Source organism: Phyllostomus discolor, chromosome 1 (genome assembly GCF_004126475.2).
Source record: "Phyllostomus discolor isolate MPI-MPIP mPhyDis1 chromosome 1, mPhyDis1.pri.v3, whole genome shotgun sequence".
Taxonomy (NCBI): Eukaryota; Metazoa; Chordata; class Mammalia; order Chiroptera; family Phyllostomidae; genus Phyllostomus; species Phyllostomus discolor.
This window is the reverse complement of record NC_040903.2, coordinates 56,740,063-56,757,960: the sequence shown is the minus strand read 5'-3', so window position 1 is coordinate 56,757,960 and position 17,898 is coordinate 56,740,063. Positions and strand designations below refer to the sequence as shown.

The 17,898-nt window shown below is 41.3% G+C and overlaps 1 protein-coding gene across 3 annotated transcripts in view; it reads left to right on the top strand.

The window, feature by feature from the left end:
• Window positions 1–17,898, top strand: part of PDSS1 (decaprenyl diphosphate synthase subunit 1) — a 42,170-nt gene that overhangs the window by 351 nt on the left and 23,921 nt on the right. For 2 of the 3 annotated variants that reach the window (XR_004902546.1, XM_028507563.2), the window contains exons 2-5: window positions 6,042–6,106; window positions 6,594–6,714; window positions 9,226–9,356; window positions 15,240–15,381. Coding sequence is in view for 2 of the 3 variants with exons in the window: in XM_028507563.2 (XP_028363364.1) it covers window positions 6,042–6,106; window positions 6,594–6,714; window positions 9,226–9,356; window positions 15,240–15,381 (459 nt within the window). In the remaining variant the exon portion in view is untranslated. Of the gene's footprint in view, window positions 1–6,041; window positions 6,107–6,593; window positions 6,715–9,225; window positions 9,357–15,154; window positions 15,382–17,898 lie in introns of those variants that run through there. The other variant, XM_036023045.1, reaches the window with a different exon arrangement.

Here is a 17,898-nt window from a genome sequence, read left to right as displayed (position 1 = left end):
GTGGGACGAGGAGGGGTGGGCGCCCAGCGTCAGTCTACCTAAAGTAGTGGCACCCCTCGCGGAATTGCGGGGCGGTGTTCTGGGGACCGAAGAGAATTTAGGAATTGGGAAGGGCGGATTGAGGAGCCAGGTCTCGGGGGAAACGGAGGACGAGTGGTCAGATTGTCTCGTGGGGTACGGACAAAATCAAGACTGGGGACCGTCTGCAGCTCTTTCCTTTCGAGTTTCACAGCTCAGGCTTCAGAAGATCAGATTTTAGAGCTAAAGGTGCTCTGTATGTAACCCTCAAGTGATACATACAGAGGATCCAGGTGGTCTCCCTGATGGCCTCGATAGGTGGAATAGGTCTTCTGGAGCATGTGGGGCTGCTGCTGAGGGTGGGCAGGATTTCAGCCGTACTGTATGTAGCTGTTTCTGGGGGAGAGCTTACCTGGGCCGGGTGCAAGGGCACTTGAAGGAGAAAAGCCCTGAAGATGGCAAGTAGAGAAGCCCTTGGTTATCTGTCATTTGACCTATGACTTCTTGAATTAGAGTCAGAATCTCAAGCACTAACCATGGTTCTTTGATTCTCTCTCCTGCTGCCTATGGACCCAATTTCATTTTTCTCCCTTTTCTGTCAGTTTAGCCCTTGTAAATTGACATGTTTCTATGTCACTATGAGTCCTTTCTGCACTTTGTAGTGATTAATTGTCAACCTGCCTTAGGCCCATACTGTTTAGCATAACTGCCCAGAGTATGGATTCACTGTTCTTTTCACAGACTCTCTAGTCACATAATAATTGTATGTGTTCAACTCTCATTCTCAAGGCTTACTTTTTTGTTTTTTTAAGTTTATTTGAATTTAGGGCTTTTATGTTTCAGTCAGATTTGGTACACTTCAAATTCCCATGTACCCATCAAACATCATTTACCAATATGAAATAGGCAGTATATATAAGTGTCTACTTTGCACCATAGTGGGTACATATCACAACTTACCCAAAATGGACATTTGGGAAGATAGTGGCAGCTGGGCTAGCAGATAGACTTGACAGTAAAGGGAGAATATGGGCAAAGAGCCTCAGGACTTTGCTGGGATCCATTTAAGTAGCATCCTAGCCAGACTCCAAATGTTCTAGGATCACAGATGAGGATATCATTTGAAGAGTGGATGCACCCGCCTTCTCATGCCACTGGATACTTCTTTTCTTTGACATTCTTTTTTTTTTTTTTAATTCCATGCCCTCCAAGCAACTTTCTCCGTGACAGAAAGTCTGCTTTGGAGAGGATGCACCTTAGAGACCACAGGAGGGACTGCGCTGAGGCTGCTAGTGCCATGTGTTTCTGGTTTGTGTGTCCATGGTGTCCTTCGCTGTAAATTAGTGCACTAGCCTTCTGTTGTCTGCCTCAGGCTTCTGTTTTGACTAGTTCAAGTCACTCAGGGCCTGATAGGGTGAGCCTTGGGGACACAAAGCAACAATAATAAAACCACCTCCAGCACTCTAACACTGCTCTGCTACTTCCTGATGCATGTACATTCTCCCAACTTCTCCATTGCTCGTGTTAACATTGCTATTGTAATCAGGCAAAACCAGTGTGCATTAGATCGAGGCAAATCACTTGTCAGGACGTCTTTGATTCTTATTCTGCATTTTCTCTTTTTTAAAAAAGTAAATTCATAGGAGGCAAGGTTGGCTTTCAGGAAAGTAGTGATGGAATCACAGGGAACAAAATTGGAACTGGACAGTTGCTTTTGGCTAGTGCTAATGTTGGCACACGGAGTGATTCAGCTCTAGTTTCACAACTGCCTTTTAATACTTTACAATAGTCCCCTCTTTTCCACAGTTTTGTGTTCCAGTTTCAGTTACCTGTGCTCAACCATGGCACAAAAATATTAAATAGAAAAGTCCAGAAATAAGCACTTCATAAATTTTAAATTGTGCACTGGATTCGGAGTAGTATGACGAAATCTTGCACAGTCCTGCTTAGTCCCACCCAGAGTGTGAATCCTCCCTTCATGCAGCATGTCCCTGCTGTGTATCCCCACCCATTAGCCACTGAGCCCACCTCCCAGTTAGACAGCGGTGGTATTGCAGTGCTTCTGTTCAAATAACCCTTATTTTACTTAGTAGCAACCCCAGCATACAGGAGTAGTGATGCTGGCAATTCAGATACGCCAAAGAGAAGCTGTAAAGTGCTTCCTTTATGTAAAGAAATATATATGTATAGGAAAAACATAATGTACGTAGGGCTTGTTATTATTTGCAGTTTCAGGCATCCAAGATGTATCCCCCACAGATAAGGAGGGGCTCTTGTAATGTTCTTTTACACTACTTTGGCAAACATTGCCCTAAGATACTCCTAAAGCAGAAATATAGCTTGATTGAATAGATACTATATTAAATGTATGCAGTGTATTAAGCACTGAGCTCAGAGCTTTACATATACCCTCTAAATCAATCTCAGCATCTCTCTAGGAGTAGGTATTATCAAAAAGATGTCACAAGGTAATGGAGCCAGGAAACTCTGGGATTTGAACCACGGTCCATATTCCAGATTTAATTAATGTGTAATGCTGTGGTGGAAAGCATAGAACTCATACCATCTTCTTTGGCCCCACCTGCCTGGCAAAGTCAAACTCTATTGTCATTTTAATATGTCCAAAGCAATACCTGTTCACTAGAGAAAAATCAGAAAATATGAGCAAAAAAGGAATGAAACAAAGGAAACCTAATCCTAATTATTCCAGAATAACTTTTTAGTGCCCTGATTTATATGCTTTCAAAGCCTACCTTCTGCATTGTATGTGTGTGCCTGTGCATAAATTTCTAGTGGGAATCACATGTTTTTTCTTTTGATATTCCCCCTCTTAGTTTTTTTGGCCAGTCAAATAATTAAAATGACATAAAACATATTAAGAGTAGAAAATAACCAAATTTAATTATGTATGTACATATGAGGGTTCCATAAGAATATGGGGCCAGAAGACCTGAGGAGAAAAGGGAAGGTAGTGGTTTGGGACTGCAAGAAGGATGAATGAAGCTCATGTAGAGATGAAAAGGTGAGTAACTGACAAATGTTTGCTGGGCCATCATCTTTAACAATGAAACACAGGGAGGGCCTGCCCATCTGTCACACCTAGTTCATATTAAGCCATAATCATCTGTGATGATAGTTCACTTCCTGGAGCAGGTCCTCTGTCTAAAATCTTTAACACAGTTGGGGGAAGAGCAAAGGTTCTTCCTTCCCTATGGTGGGGATGGGGGGCTCTGCCTGCAGAGCCCCTGCTGTCAGCCATGGATGAAAATAAGTCTCCCAAGACATGATCTGCTTGAGGAGGAAAGGTGGCTGATCTCTCAAAGGAAAAGGGCCAGGAGCCTGTTCCTCAATGTTCCTCAATGGGCTTTTATTGGGTTTAATTTGCATAGGAATACAGGATATATACATAAAGCCCATCATTCATTGTCAGGCAGTAATGATCAAACAATAGATAACATTTGAAGAAATCTAAGGGCTTATTTTGAGTCAGGGTCAGATAGCTAAAGGGCCATAAAACTTTGGAGAAACAAACTCATTTCATGCTTGGACCAGTATCATTTAAATTTAGGATATTCTTAGGAAAGCAGGTTTCACAGGACTTTATGCACTCTTCCTTAGGCCTGATTGCCCTGGGGAACCCGCCCTTTTCAGCACAGGGCTGCATCTACCTCCGACATTGTTACAGGCCTAAGGCATTGTTGAAGGCTTAAGGCATTGTTGCAGGCTTAAGTCAGGCCGGGAAAGTAAGGCAGCTAAGCGATTAGGAGACTTCCTGCAAGCAAGATGAGGATCAGGCTATGTCAAAACCGAGGGGTGAGGGTCTATCACCCCCTTTGTCTATAGCCTTCTGAGTCCTTCCCTGAGGGCTCCCTTCATGACTATGCCTGTCTTAGGTTGTCCCTCCTTTGAGGAATCTTACCCGTCAGTGGCTAACCAGTCATCCACCTAAACCAAGCAGGGTGAAGTGAAAGGGGGCAGAGGTGGTGCCCCTGCCAGGGAGATAAGCTTTGTCTCCTTAGTGGCTTCTGGTCCCAGGGTCTCTTTAATCAGCCTTAGCCATGGGGTGGAGGGATTACAGCTTCTGAAACCAGGCAGGGCAGTGGAAAGTCCCAACACTTTCCGAGTCTTTGATTCTTAAAAATAATCATTATCCCAAAGAGGCATATTTTGGGCTGGCAAACTCTGCTCCCCTTCAATGCAGGCATGTGCCACATAATGACTGGGACATGTTCTTAGAAATGCACTGTTAGGTAATATTGTCATATGAACATCATCGAGTATGCTTACACAAACCTAGAAAGTATAGCCTACTGCTGTGCTATATTTTTATGTGACTGACAGTCAGTAGGTTTGTTTATGCCGCCACCACCATCACAAATGTGGGTGATGTGCTATACTACAATATGAGTAGCCAACAGAAATTTTTCAGCTTCGTTATAATCTTACGGGACCACCATCAGATATGAAGCCTGTCATTGACTAAAATGTTACAAAGCATATGACTGTACAGTGTTGTAGATATCTGCATAGATGTCCCTGAATTACAATGGCTCAATTTAAGATTTTTCAATTTTACAGTGGTGCAAAGTCATATGCACTCAGTACCAGCTATGCTAAGCTCTGATGTTCAGTAGGTTAGGTGTATTAAATGCTTTTCAGCTTATGATATTTTCAACTTATAATAGGTTTATTGAGATATAACCCCACCGTAAGTCACGGAGCATCTGTATACCAGTTTTCAAATTTGACCTCTCAACTTCAAGTTCTCTGGTTGTATATAAAGCAAATAGTTGTAAGGGTCAAATAGTGTAAAAGCACGTTGTAATATTTTATTACTAATAGAATGAATTAGTTTTATTTTCTTGTGCTAAATTTACCCTTTTGTCACAATGCTTTCTTCAAATGCTCTGTAAGAGCCATTACATTAGATGAGTAATTTTCGAAATGGTTGTGTCCTGAATTCTTTGAGTATTCCTGACCAGGATATTGCTCAGTAGTTGTTGGAACTAACATTTGTCATTACCATCTCTGCTGGAAGTTCTGCTCTTGGCCTCAGATTAAGTTAACATCAGAATATGCTGCTGAGCTTGTTTGTTTGTGTGCCATTACATACCAAGAAGTAGCATTTCCAAAACTGATTAAAAAATAATAAAATAAAATAATTTTAAAAAGAAGCATTTCCAAATAGGTTTAGGGAAAATGACTTAAAATAGGCACTGTTTGTGTACATGTAAATTTCCTCTGTAACACTGAAATCTTTTTGCTTTTTAACATCTGGGCTGATGCTTTTGGAATCTTGATTATTCTTGTTTTAAATCAATGTAAGAATTTAAAAGAATGTGAAAAACACTGATCTTTTACTATTCTCTGGCCAGTCTTAGTTAAATAGAAGGAAACTGATTTAAAACTACCTTCAGATCTGCAAAGACAGATGTGAATAGGGAAGCCAGCTTTCTTTGGAGGCAGGGATAGATTATAGATGGTTTTTATTTTCTGCCTTTTTTCTTATTTACATGTTCTGTAATGACAAATATTACTTTTGTAATAAGGAAGAGAAACTTTTATCATTTTTCTAAAGTTTACAATCTACCTATAACAGACAACTAAAAGATCACAACTATATCTATTATGAATTATGGGAATTTTTATTAATTTTTATTTTTTGCTTTTTAAGAAATTTTATTTTTCAATCACAATTTACATTCAATATTTTGTATTAGTTTCAGGTGTACAGCATAGTGGTTAGACAATCAAATACTTTACAAAGTGTTCCCCCTGATATTTCCAGTGCCCACCTGGCACCATCCATAGTTACTACACTATTATTGACTCTGTTCCCTGTGCTGTACTTTACATCCCGTGACTATTTTCTGACGACCAATCTGTACTGCTCGGTCCCTTCACCTCTTTCACCCATTTCCCCTACCCTCTGGCAACCATCTTTTCTATGGGAGTTTTTATTTATCTAGCGTAATAAGATTTTTATGAATATGCTTACAATTTTTAATACCTTTATTTTCTAGATATCCTATTTTTATCTTGTGAAGAGTTTAACATCTGCCTGTTCAAATATGTACAGTATATCACGGTAAGTTTCTAAGCTGTATTGCAACTCCAAAATTATTAGCCATATTGTCAGCAAATTTCTATTCTAAATTGTGGTGGGCTAGTCCAGCAAATTGAATATGTTGTTTAAATAAGTGCTATAATATCTGCTCTGTGTGATCTCTGTCTTTTCACCAAAAAATGGTGATATAATTAAACTTAACTCAGAACACAATAAACATGCTTAGTCTTCCTTCCTTTTTGATTTTGTGGGTTCTCAAGGCCCTGGTTGTAAAAATAAACTGGTAATGTTTAAACCACTATTATTTAGCAAGAACAGAATTCTCTGTTTTTCTAAATTATATTGACCCTTTTGGATTAATGCTTAATTTCCAGCAAGTATCTGGGCTTAAATTTTCTATCATCTGACTACTATACGTGTCTGTATATGCATGTGTGTGTATAATTCTTACTTCAAAAACTTATGATAACACTCAAGTTTACCTTTTGTGCATTTGCACTTGTCCCAGGCTCCATCACACCACATCGGCCACGTGCTGTTGTAGTAAAACATGGAGTGGTGAGAAATACACTGATCCTTTCACACTTGGGAGGAGATACTTGAAAGGCCTGTATGAGGACATTAGAAAGGTAAGATGCTTTCACGATGCTGTGGAGTAACATTGAGCTTTTAGAATTAATGAAAAGACAATGCAGGTTTCTGGTAGGTACAAAAACTTGACTCACAAATGGCCAGTTTCAGAACTCGAGCAACAGCAATAGGGCAGCATGGAGGATGAAACCCATTTCCATCCAGAAAGAGGTTGTCACAGAGTTGGGCAACTGAAACAGTGGTACAGGCAGCACCCGCCTGTCCGGAGGGCTAGCTAACGTCTTCTCTTCGATTGCATCACCTACCCCACACGACTGAAATACTCAAGCCTTCGTGACTCCTCTCTCGTCTTCCTTACCTAGTTCTACACATCAATGCCTGACTGCCACAAATAGGGCTTTCTTCATGAAATGCTTTTCTCCCCAAAAGCTTCAGTGGTTCCCAACCAACCTCATTAGAATTCTGAAATGGTGTCCAGAAATGTTTACATGCCTCCCTCAGCTTCCTTCCCCTTTCGAGGTTCTCTCCTCCTCCAGCCTCCACCCCACCTGGCTGTGGCCACAGCAGCCCCACTTCCCATTTGACAGGCTGAGTGGACACCATGAGGAGGAACCCCCTCGGTGCCTGCTCTGTTGCCATGGACAAGCTCACCTGTGCCCGTCTACATGTCTCTTCCTTTGCAGAACGGTCCCTTTACGGCTACTGAAGTTCCATCCCCAGTGCCTTGGGAACTGCACCCCCAGTGGTCTATTCTTTATCTGCTGACTCTCACTCTTCCTGTCCCTTTCCTGTCCTTTTTAGGTGCCCCAGTTTGTTCATGTCCATCTTTTAAAGGGCTGTCCAGTGACCCGGTGCCCCACCCTTTCCCTTCTATCACTGAACGCCCTAACTCTGCCTCTGTTTTGCCCCTTCATGTTCACCCTGCCATCACACTATGCCTTTCCTTCCAGCCTCTTCTCTGAACCTACCTTTGCCTAGGTCTTTAATAGCTCCCTTCTAATAAACCCAGTGGACACTTCAGTTTTTATCTTCCTTGAGTATTTTTTAACATTGGACACTGTTGACCACTCCCACTCCAGGAAGCCCTCCCCCTGGCTTCCTGCACATCCCTTGTTCTAATTCTTCACCCTTCAGTGTACGTCCTGGGTTCCTCTCTATCCCCTCTACCATATCTCCTTTAGCTTTGCCATTCCCTGGGGTTCTGTTGGCCCCTCCTCCATGTCCTCAGCTTACCCATTTTCATACTTAATGGTACCCAAATAATATCTCTGTTCCAGATTGAATCATCACTCAGAAACCAATACACCTAACTGCCCACTGGCAGCTCCATTAAGTGGCCATGACTATATCAAACTTAACATTTCTGAATCTCTACTCTCCTACTCATTGTCTTTTCTCCTGTTTTTTTTTTTTTTTTTCAGGAGCCCCAGAAGGACTCTCCACTCATCCCTCTCTATCCCCTCCACATGCCCTAGTCTGTGTCTTGCCTTCAGTCGCACTGCTTTAGGTTAGGTCACCCTCATTTCCATGGCCGTCATCCTTGCTGTCTCCCCACCTCATTCACTCTGAGCCAGAGGTGCCTCCTGTGTGATTCCAGGGTAACAGCACCTGTCACACTGTTGTCTTTTATTGCAATTATTGTTTTATTACTTCTCCCCATCTAGACTCTGAGCTCCTTATAGGCAAGGGCTGTCTCATTTATCTTTATAACCTCTGCACTTAGTATGGTGCTTGGCACCAAGTCAGTAATTGAGTGAGTTAATAACTGACTGAGGTATGGTTTTTTCCTTCGCTGCGAGGGGGGTCCTCTGCGTCCATTCTTAGCTCCCACTACTAAGGGGCCAGCTCTGATTCATTCTAGCAAGTCCTTGAGTAGCAGGTAAAACAAACACATCTCCGTGCCTGAAGGCTGATCATCTTCACAAATCAAAGGCCTACCTATCCTTTAATACCAGATTAAAACTTATCTTTCCTGTGAAATGTTGGGTCTTTCTAGTCCACACTGCTTTCTCTTTTTTGAACTTACAGTATAATATTCAATGTATAGTACTCTTCAAGTTACAACTGCATTATTCACTGAATATTTATTTTTTAAAGCAGTGTTGTCTCCTCATCTCATTTGTAAGCTGCTGGCCATCAGACAAATCACGTCTTACACTTCCTTTATGAGCTTAGTCCTGCTGTTTCTCACCACCGCCCACCCCCACCCCACTGCTCCAGGCGCAACCTTGCCTCCCCACCCAGAACAGCCTGCCCTCCTGCCTCAGAGGCTCCCAAACTTGCATCTTTGTTCCCTCCACTCCATCTTCCAAGCTGGGCCCCCTCAAGCTTTCCTCCCCATCCTGCTGTCTCTGGGAGCCACTGGGGGCAGCTCAGTTGCACAGCAGCCAGGTTTTTTGCCATGCTACATAGGAACCTTTTTCAACTGAGTGTTGACTTTCTCAATTAAAATTAATACACTGAAATCAAATCCAGGTTTTGAAAAAGAAATCCTGTTGCCTTCCTATTCAACTATGATGCCACATTAACACAGAGAAACTTTATTTCAGGAACTACTCATATGTCCAACAGAACTTAAAGAAATGTCTGAATACTACTTTGATGGAAGAGGGAAAGCCTTTCGACCAGTTATCGTGGTGCTAATGGCCCGAGCGTGTAACATTCACCATAATAACTCCCGGTGAGTCATTTACTTCCATTCCTCTGTTATATTTCACAGGTCCTCCTTCTTCCTGAGGCTACCATTTAGTTTCCTGCCTGTGCTTAGGTAGCATTAGCTAAGAATTCACTTTGTGATGAGTAGCTTCTGATTTGGAGTCACTAAGGCCACTCTGGAATCTCGTCTGGACACCTTCCTTTTCCACCTTTTTCATATCCATGGAAGAACAATTTCAGCTGCAAACAGGCATTTTAGAAAGAAGTCTAAAAGCCAAATGCAGTTTTCTGATACAGAAGTAAAGGCTACCAGGATGTATGCCCACATGTAGTCATTTTCCACACGGGCCTGTTAGTCCAAAGGTGGGTGGTTATAAAGTGATAAGCTTTGCCATAATTCTGGGCACCTCACCCATCAGTGCCTGCCTTCCTGTGACTTCTGGAAATGTGCCAGAGGGAAATCTTTTTTAAAAGAGGTGTTTTAACTGTGGTCCTCAACTTTTGAGTTTTGAATATATTTTTAAAATTTTTAAAGATTTTATTTATTTCTTTTTAGAGAGAGGGGAAGAGAGGAAGAAAGAGAGGGAGAGAAACATCGATGTGCTAGAGAAACATCGATCAGTTGCCTCTTGCATGCTTCCAATCAGGGACCTGGCTGGCAACACAGGCATGTGCCCTGACCAGGAATTGAACCAGTGACCTTTCAGTTCACAGGCCAGTGCTCAGTCCACTGAGCCACACCAGCCAGGGCAAATATATTTAAAATTTTAAAATATTAAAGCAACTACAATGTTAAATGTTAAATCCTAAAAGGAAAGGAATATGTTAAATCCATATTGTCTCATGTAGCCATCTTTGCCATTGCCTCTACTCCTCCCCTCTTGTACTCAGTCATTTATAAATAATTTTGAGTTCTGCTTTGTTTAAAGTCTTTACCACTTTGCTGGAGTGTCTTCATAGTTATTTTTACATCATGTGATCTGTTGATGGAAATTCCAGTAGACCATAATGTACTTACACATTTCCCTAGTATTGAACATTTGGGTTCCATTCCCTTTTGTCAATAGAGAGTATCTTAAGGGATGCCTTTGTCAGCACTAAATTTAAGGATGCTCTCCGAATGAGCATCAGATGTTTCCGAGTGTGCTCCCCCCTCTTCCTCCTCCACTGCAGCCCCCGCCCCAGTTCCAACACAGCACGCCATGCTCCACGCATCTCCCAATCACCTGAGACTTTCAAAGAGCTCCCAGTGTAGTTTGAACAAGCAGTGAAATCTCCAGTAGTGACTTTTTAACCATTATCATACTCATTTTCAATCCACTTAGAAGGCAGAGCAGCAGAAATGCTCCCTCTGCACCAAACTTGAGTACGTCTCATGTGGTCTCGAGCAGGGTTTCTCAGTGTGGGTGTGACGGATATTTTGGGCCACGTCATTATTTGTGGTGGGTGGGGTTGTCATGTGCATTGACAGAGGACATAGTGGCACCCCTGCCCTCTACCCACTAGGATGCCATTAGTGCCCCTCCCCCCAGGTGATGACAACCCAAAAGGCCTCCAGACACTGCCAAATGTCCCCTGGGGAACACAATCATCCTTGATTGAGAGCAACTTGTCTAGGGCGATTGTGTTTTATATTTTAAGTTTCTTTGATTAGTACATAATACCGATGGTTGCCCTCAGAGATAACATGGAAAGGGGTGCTCTAACTCCTGTCAGCTGTTGTCCCAATAGGTAAAAGGTTTTTCAGTCTGCTTTACTGCCCTGTATAAACTGTTGATTGCAGAAAACATGGGAGAATATAGCACAGAAAAAGCATTGCTGGTTCAAAAAGTAAGTCCAAGACTGCCCTCTCCAGGAATGTTTTGCTACAGTGTCGTTCTCCCTGTCAGCAACCAGAGCAGGAAGGCCCTGTCCAGCATTGGGCTGTGAGTCCTGACGGAGGGTGGGCGTTTGGGTAGTACAGTATCCCAGCTGTGTTACTCTCTAGGCCCCAGGTTCTTGAGAATAAGGACCCCCTCTAAGGACCCTTTGGATCAGACTCTTAATGAGCTAAACATCTAGCTGTTCCATGCCACTTAAAGCAAGAAAGGGGCAGGGGGAGCTTCTGGAAAGCTGGGCCAGGTGTGGTTCTGCTTGTTGAGAAAGACTGAGGACAGCATGGGTCTGGCAGAGCAGACCAGAAGATGAGGAAGGACACATTCCACCCTCAGTACTTCAGGGACCCAAACTCATGGCAAGTCTGTTCAGTTGCATCTAAAGATAAAGTCTATTTGAAACTGTAGGGATGTAGGGTTCAGCATACTGAAAACAAAATGTGGACTTTTATCAGGGAGCAGTAGGGAAATGCAATTCATATCCTGAGAACTGTATAGAGAAAGACAGAGACTTCATTTTCATTTTTTTTAAATCCTCACCCTAGGAATTTAGATTTGTTGATTTCAAAGAAAGGAAGGGAGAAAGAGAAAGAAAGATCAGTATGATAGAGAAACATAGATGGGTTGCCTCCTGTACACGCCCCAACTGGGGATCAAACCTGCAACCTTTGTTGTAAGGGACACACTCCAACCAAGTGAGCCACCCAGACAGGCCTCGTGTGCATTTTATTAACTAATGAGTTTCTTCAGAATGAAACTGACGAAGTTCTGTTCGCATTCTTTCAAACACATCCTTTGAAAGATGAGTTCCAAACTCCTTCAGATGTGGAGGATAAGAGGAAAGAAGGGTCTCCCTCCCATGATTGTGTTTCTCAGAGCAGGTGAGCCTCTCTGCTCATGGGCTACGAAGAGACTTGGGAGGGTCCTCAGCACAAGACCTCTGAACTGATGCTCCCAACTTTCAGGTCACCTTTAGGAGAGGACAGATTTGCATTCCGTTTTCCCACCCTTTATTAAGGTGATGCAGCAGTGAGCCAGCAAAGGCTGAGCCTATACCAGAGCCCTTCTTAAGAAAAGCTTCCATTTGACTTACAGTAAATTAAATGAATGCTCCCACTAGACCGAGCCATGTTCCCAACCTTTGTGCATCGGATTCACCTGGCACGCGTTTTAAAAATGCAGATTCCTGAGCCCCACCATTAGAAATTCTGATTCACTGTGTCTGAGCCTCAGTCTGTATTTTAAAGAGTGTTGGTTCCAACGAGGTGGTCCAGGGATAGATATGTAAGAAACGCCGAGTTTGTCAGAGTTCCAACAAGCAAAGTGAAGCACTTATTTTTAGAATTGTCAGGAGAGATAAACAGAAGAACATTTGAAGTAGAAATAGAGCCTTTTGTATACCACTTGAAAATTCTGTTCATATATAACTTCCAGATTTAGGAATAGAAGTTTCTCTGTCTCTATTGTTAAAGTGAAATTTTTGAACTTTTAAAATACATTTGCTTATCTCCATTATTCCAAACCACGTAATACATTGCCAAGGTTTGATTTTTTTTTTTATAGACAGTTTGTCCTCACTGGGAGTTGTAATTTGTTTCAGACTTCACATTGTGTATTAGTATGAATAGGGAGAAATAGGGAGAAAAAGTATTTTTTTAAATCACATGTAAGCTGGCTGAAGTGTACAAGGGAGGTCATTATATTATTACATCTTTTTTATCTATGCTTCAAATTATTCATTATCAAAGTCTTGTTTTTAAATCTAGTGAAAGAAAGACAAATGTGCTGAGGGTGTGAATCACGCCATGCTCTCGCAGTGTGATGTAGAGAGGACCCAGCCAGCCTGCAGGATGCGGGACCCCTCTTCTCATGCCGCCTGCCTGCCTGCCTGGCTTTTCTTAGCACCTCTTCAAGAAGCTGGGAGGGTGGGGCAGCTATTTCACAGCAGGAAGTAGAAATGGTGCCCAGCTTCTTGAAGGCATGACTCAGTTGGCACTTCGGAGAGTTCGTCTTAAAGATCATGTGAGATTTTTCTGTAGTCTTTAGATTTTGGTTATCTGCCCCCTCCCCCACCCCATTATGCTGTGCTCTGGATAAGCAGTGGCAGTATTTTCCAGATACAAGCTGACACACGTTAAGACCTAATTGTGTGGGGAAAAGTACATTAGATAAAATTACAAAGCATCTAAAATGCGATGTTTGTTCTATGTAGGGGCTATATCAAAATGCCAGATAAAATTCTAAGCAAGAATCTTTTTTATCTGTCAAGAACTTAGCCATGCAAAATGACATTTTCATATACTTACAGTGTCTGTGAAATTTAAAAATATTTAAAGAAACCTTTGTTGTTTTAATATCTTCACAAAACCTCTAGTGTCTCAGTGAGGAACCCCTGTCTGCTGACATAGTTTGTGGTTGTGGAAGTGGTACCCAGTGTAGGAATGCATGAGACAGGCTAGAGGCTTTAACATTTTTTTTAAGGTAAGTTCCACTACTAACCAGTAGGAAGTATATATTTTATTAGATCGAAATCCAACTGAGAAAATATTCTAAAAAATAGCCTTTATATTGAAAAAACAAAACTGTAAAAGTCTGTATCTTTTCCTGTGCATTCAATTCAAATAAGATAGGGCCCAATAAATATATCTGAAAAATGCTTAAGGTCCAAGCTTCCCACTCTAGCCTCTGTGGGGGTCTCACCAAGAGATTCAGAACAGGCTCGTAGAAGCCACCTGAACCTCCATTCTGTCATTTAAGAGAGTGGTTTTATATGAAGACCTGTCCCTATCCTCTTTGCTTTACTCTTTCCCTCCTTAAAGAATGTGTTGTGATCGGGAAGTACTTAGAACTGTTATGATTGTAACCTATTAATAAATAATGAGCAGCACTTTACAATTGATTTCCGAGCTAAAAGCTATTGGAAGGTTCTGAGGTTTAGTTCTAAAATCTTAGGTCAGAGGAGCCAGCAAGCCATCATAGTATACAATTATATTTAAAGCAAGATCAGGAGATGTTTTCATGCTGATTTAGTGTTTGTAGGTAAAGTCCAGCATCTTCAATATAGCTACACTTCGTTTTTCATTGCTTTCTCCTGGGTCTCAGGAATCAGAATGAGCACTTGTATCTTTTACATCTGTTCACATTAGGTTTTTCAAGAAAAAGTCATGCTTTAGTATCCCTCTCACTTTTCTCCCCTCTAAGAGATGACTTGATGATATTTGAAAAGTAAGCTATTGAGTAAGTGAAGCATTTGATTAACATGTTTGAGTCAGGCATATGTTCTGGGTTCAAAGAATTCAGTGGACTATTTCCCCAGTTAGATATTCTTGAAATTCAGTGTTGTTGTTGTTTTTTTAATTCTCATAGGTCATGATGGTGATAATGAGGATTAAAAAGAAACTGGGAGCCGTTCCTTACTGGGGGCTGTAAAACTCAACATCTACGTATCTTCTTGAGAGTGTTTATCCTATAGTTGGTTTAAATCTGGGAAATGAAAGGAGAAATTTCTAATGTAAAGTTTAAATACAAATCAGAAGAAAGTTTTCACCAAAACTCTCTCTTGGTTATCAAGGTCTTCTTGCTAAACAGTTAAGAGCATGAAAAACCTTGAACATAGTGACTGCAGGTTCTCTAATAACACTTTTTTAGAATGCTTCTCACCTGTCTTCCCCCTCCACCCCTAAAATTTAATTGTAACCTAATTGTAAACTTGACAACTGACCAAGACCAGTAATATAAGAAAGATGATTCTTGAGCCTGATGGCCAGATATCTATGATATTTTTCTCTTTTTGTTGTTAACCATACAAATTCTATTTCTTAATTAATGTTGTGTCCATAAAACAATCTTAGCATGAAACAAAATGTAATCCTAGTGATAGAAATGTCTCTGTAGGGAAGCTAGAGTTTTTCTACGGTTTCTCTTAGAGAAATAAAATTCTTTGTCCTAGATCTGATGCCCAGTTTTCACAAGATGATTGCTGAGGAGGTAATAGGCGGCGTCTCTGTTAAAAAGCATTACTTTCTGTTAACTAGAGATGTGCAAGCCAGCCAGCGTGCCATAGCCTTAATTGCAGAAATGATCCACACCGCTAGTCTGGTTCACGACGATGTTATTGATGATGCAAGTTCTCGGCGAGGAAAACACACAGTTAATAAAATCTGGGGTGAAAAGAAGGTATGTTTTTTCTTTGTTTTATCTTATCAAATCACACACTGTTTGGATTACATTTATTTTTCAGTTGTGTCTTATTAAAAAATTATGCATCCTCAAATGTGGTCTTCCAACTTTCAGAATAGTATTCATGTCTTCTCTTTATAGATATTCAATGATAGATAATACCATAGAAAAATAAATAATATTTCTGGTTATTCTCTGTTTTCTATAGAATTCCTTTTGATTTTAAGGGAAAAAATTTCTGTAGTTTTCCAAAAATCATATTTCATGTAGAATCACACATTGTACTTTTGGGTTCAAATTACTCAGTTCAGTTTAGTTCTGTAACCACTTATTGACTGCAATGTGTAAGAGTGTTATAAAACTTTTTTAAAACTTAAGTAAATAAAAGTTTTAAGATAACAAATTCAAAAATATATACCAAAGGTACTCTTTTACAATGAAAATTTTACCTTTTGATACAGAGGCTCTATAATTGGGATTGGTTCACATACTGTGTCTATATTTTAAAGCATATTTCTATATTATTAGCATTTCTTTAAAAGGGTGTGCAAAGTGGACAGTTTCGTTTGAGGACATTAAAACACAGTTGAAGAGTGGGAATGCAGTTGAACAAATAAAAGTGAAGACGTGCGGGCCTCCTGGGAGCAGCTGCCTCCCAGCGCACACGCGCCACCCTGACAGGCCGGAGCACAGACAAAACACTCATGTGAGAGGCTCCCTCTCCTCGCTTCCCCCTTGCTCACATGTCGATGGTGCCTGGCTCCCACTGTCCTCTAATTGGCCTTATTAAAAGAAGAAATACATGTTAATTGTTATCTTCACATGCTACTTTTGCCTTAATATCCCTGGCTTTGTTGTATAATTGAGTCCTTCCATTTCACTTGTAAGGTTTTTATTTCAAATTTTACAGAAAAGGTTTTGTGTTCTGGTGACAGAATTCCATACCTCAGAACACTGGTAAAGAGGGGTCGAGTTTTGTTTTAGAAAAGTCATAGGTAAGTTTATGATGTCTCCTGCAGTTAGCTAGCTGTCTGTGTTTGGGGCCTGTCCTAAAGCCTTATTTGAGCTCTTAGATGAGGAGGAGGATCTCTTAATCCTTGACCAGTCCCTTCTGTGACTGCCTCCACTTTGGGGGGCCTCTTTCTGAGTGTGGTTGAAAAGAATATCTTTCCCACTGCCCTCTGCCTCCTTGAGGTATGAGACTGCCCTGCCCTGCCCTGCACAGGGTCACCTGCCAGTCTTCTCCCCTTTTCTGCCTCTCAAAACTACTATATCAGACCTGGCTGAGTAGCTCAGTTGGTTAGAGCATTGTCCCCATACACCAAGGTTGTGGGTTTGATCCCCTGTCAGGGCACGGACAAGAAACAACCAACGAATGCATAAATAAGTGGAACAACAAATCAGTGTTTCTCTCTGCCTCTCTCCCCATCTCTGCCCCTCTTCTCCCCCTTCCTCTCTCACTAAAAATCAATAATAAAAAGAAAAGCTACTATGATATCAATTTTAAGAAAATCCTATTCATACAGCAACTCCTCTATGAGCCCCCATTACCCTGCCAGGGTCGCCAGCCCTGCCTTCCTTTAACCCTTCACTTCACCCGCTTCTAGTGGCTTCAATTCCATATGCTGGAACTTTCGGCCTCTAGGATCCCTGGGGCTAGAAGAAGAAAAAGGTAAAAGCCTAGAGATCTGAGCCCTATGCTACCAATGGTATAATACAGATGGATGGGTCTCTATGTGTATACATGTGTCATAACTATAAAATGACGATTAATAAACATAGTGAACATCACTAATTTTAGACACTAGAGAACCAACAGACAATATAAACTTTTAAAATATGGTTTAAACATTCTATGAATTAAAATTTCTTTGAACTTAAGCATTTTTGATACTTATTCTGTAACGTAACACTTAGGCATATCTTTCAGCATGCAAGTTAATGTATTCGATTATAGTATATAATTCAATCATGTCTACTTTATAATTAATTGCAAATACAGTATGGACATTTATTCACAATCTAAAGAAAATTGGAAAAACATTATGTAGTGTTAAGTGAAAGAAAAAGATTATGTGTAGGAATGAGAGAGCGTAACATATTGCAGAGAGCATTGCCCAGATTCCTTGGTTTAGTTGTCATTGAAAAAGTGTGTATTGTGCCCTGCAGTGGGGCAGGCTAAGTCCTCTCTGGGATAATTCCCAGTCTGAGCCATCGAGGAGTTCAGTAAATAGGAAATAACTAATTGAGGGGAAGTGTGCAGGCAGCATTGTGTGACTCGTGCTGTGCTCCCAGAGGAGAGAGGCAGCTAATCGAACTGAGGGATCTGAGTGGACTTCCTGGAGGTGCCATCTGAGCTAATTATGCAAATAAGTGCTAGATGAAGAAGGGAGGGACTGTGGGGGCAGAAGAAGCTGTAAGTGCATAAGCACAAGAAGATGGTTTTAGGGAAGAGTAAATGGTCCAGCGCAACTAAACTGAAGGCAGCTGCCTCTTGGTGGGGCCCGGGGCCTT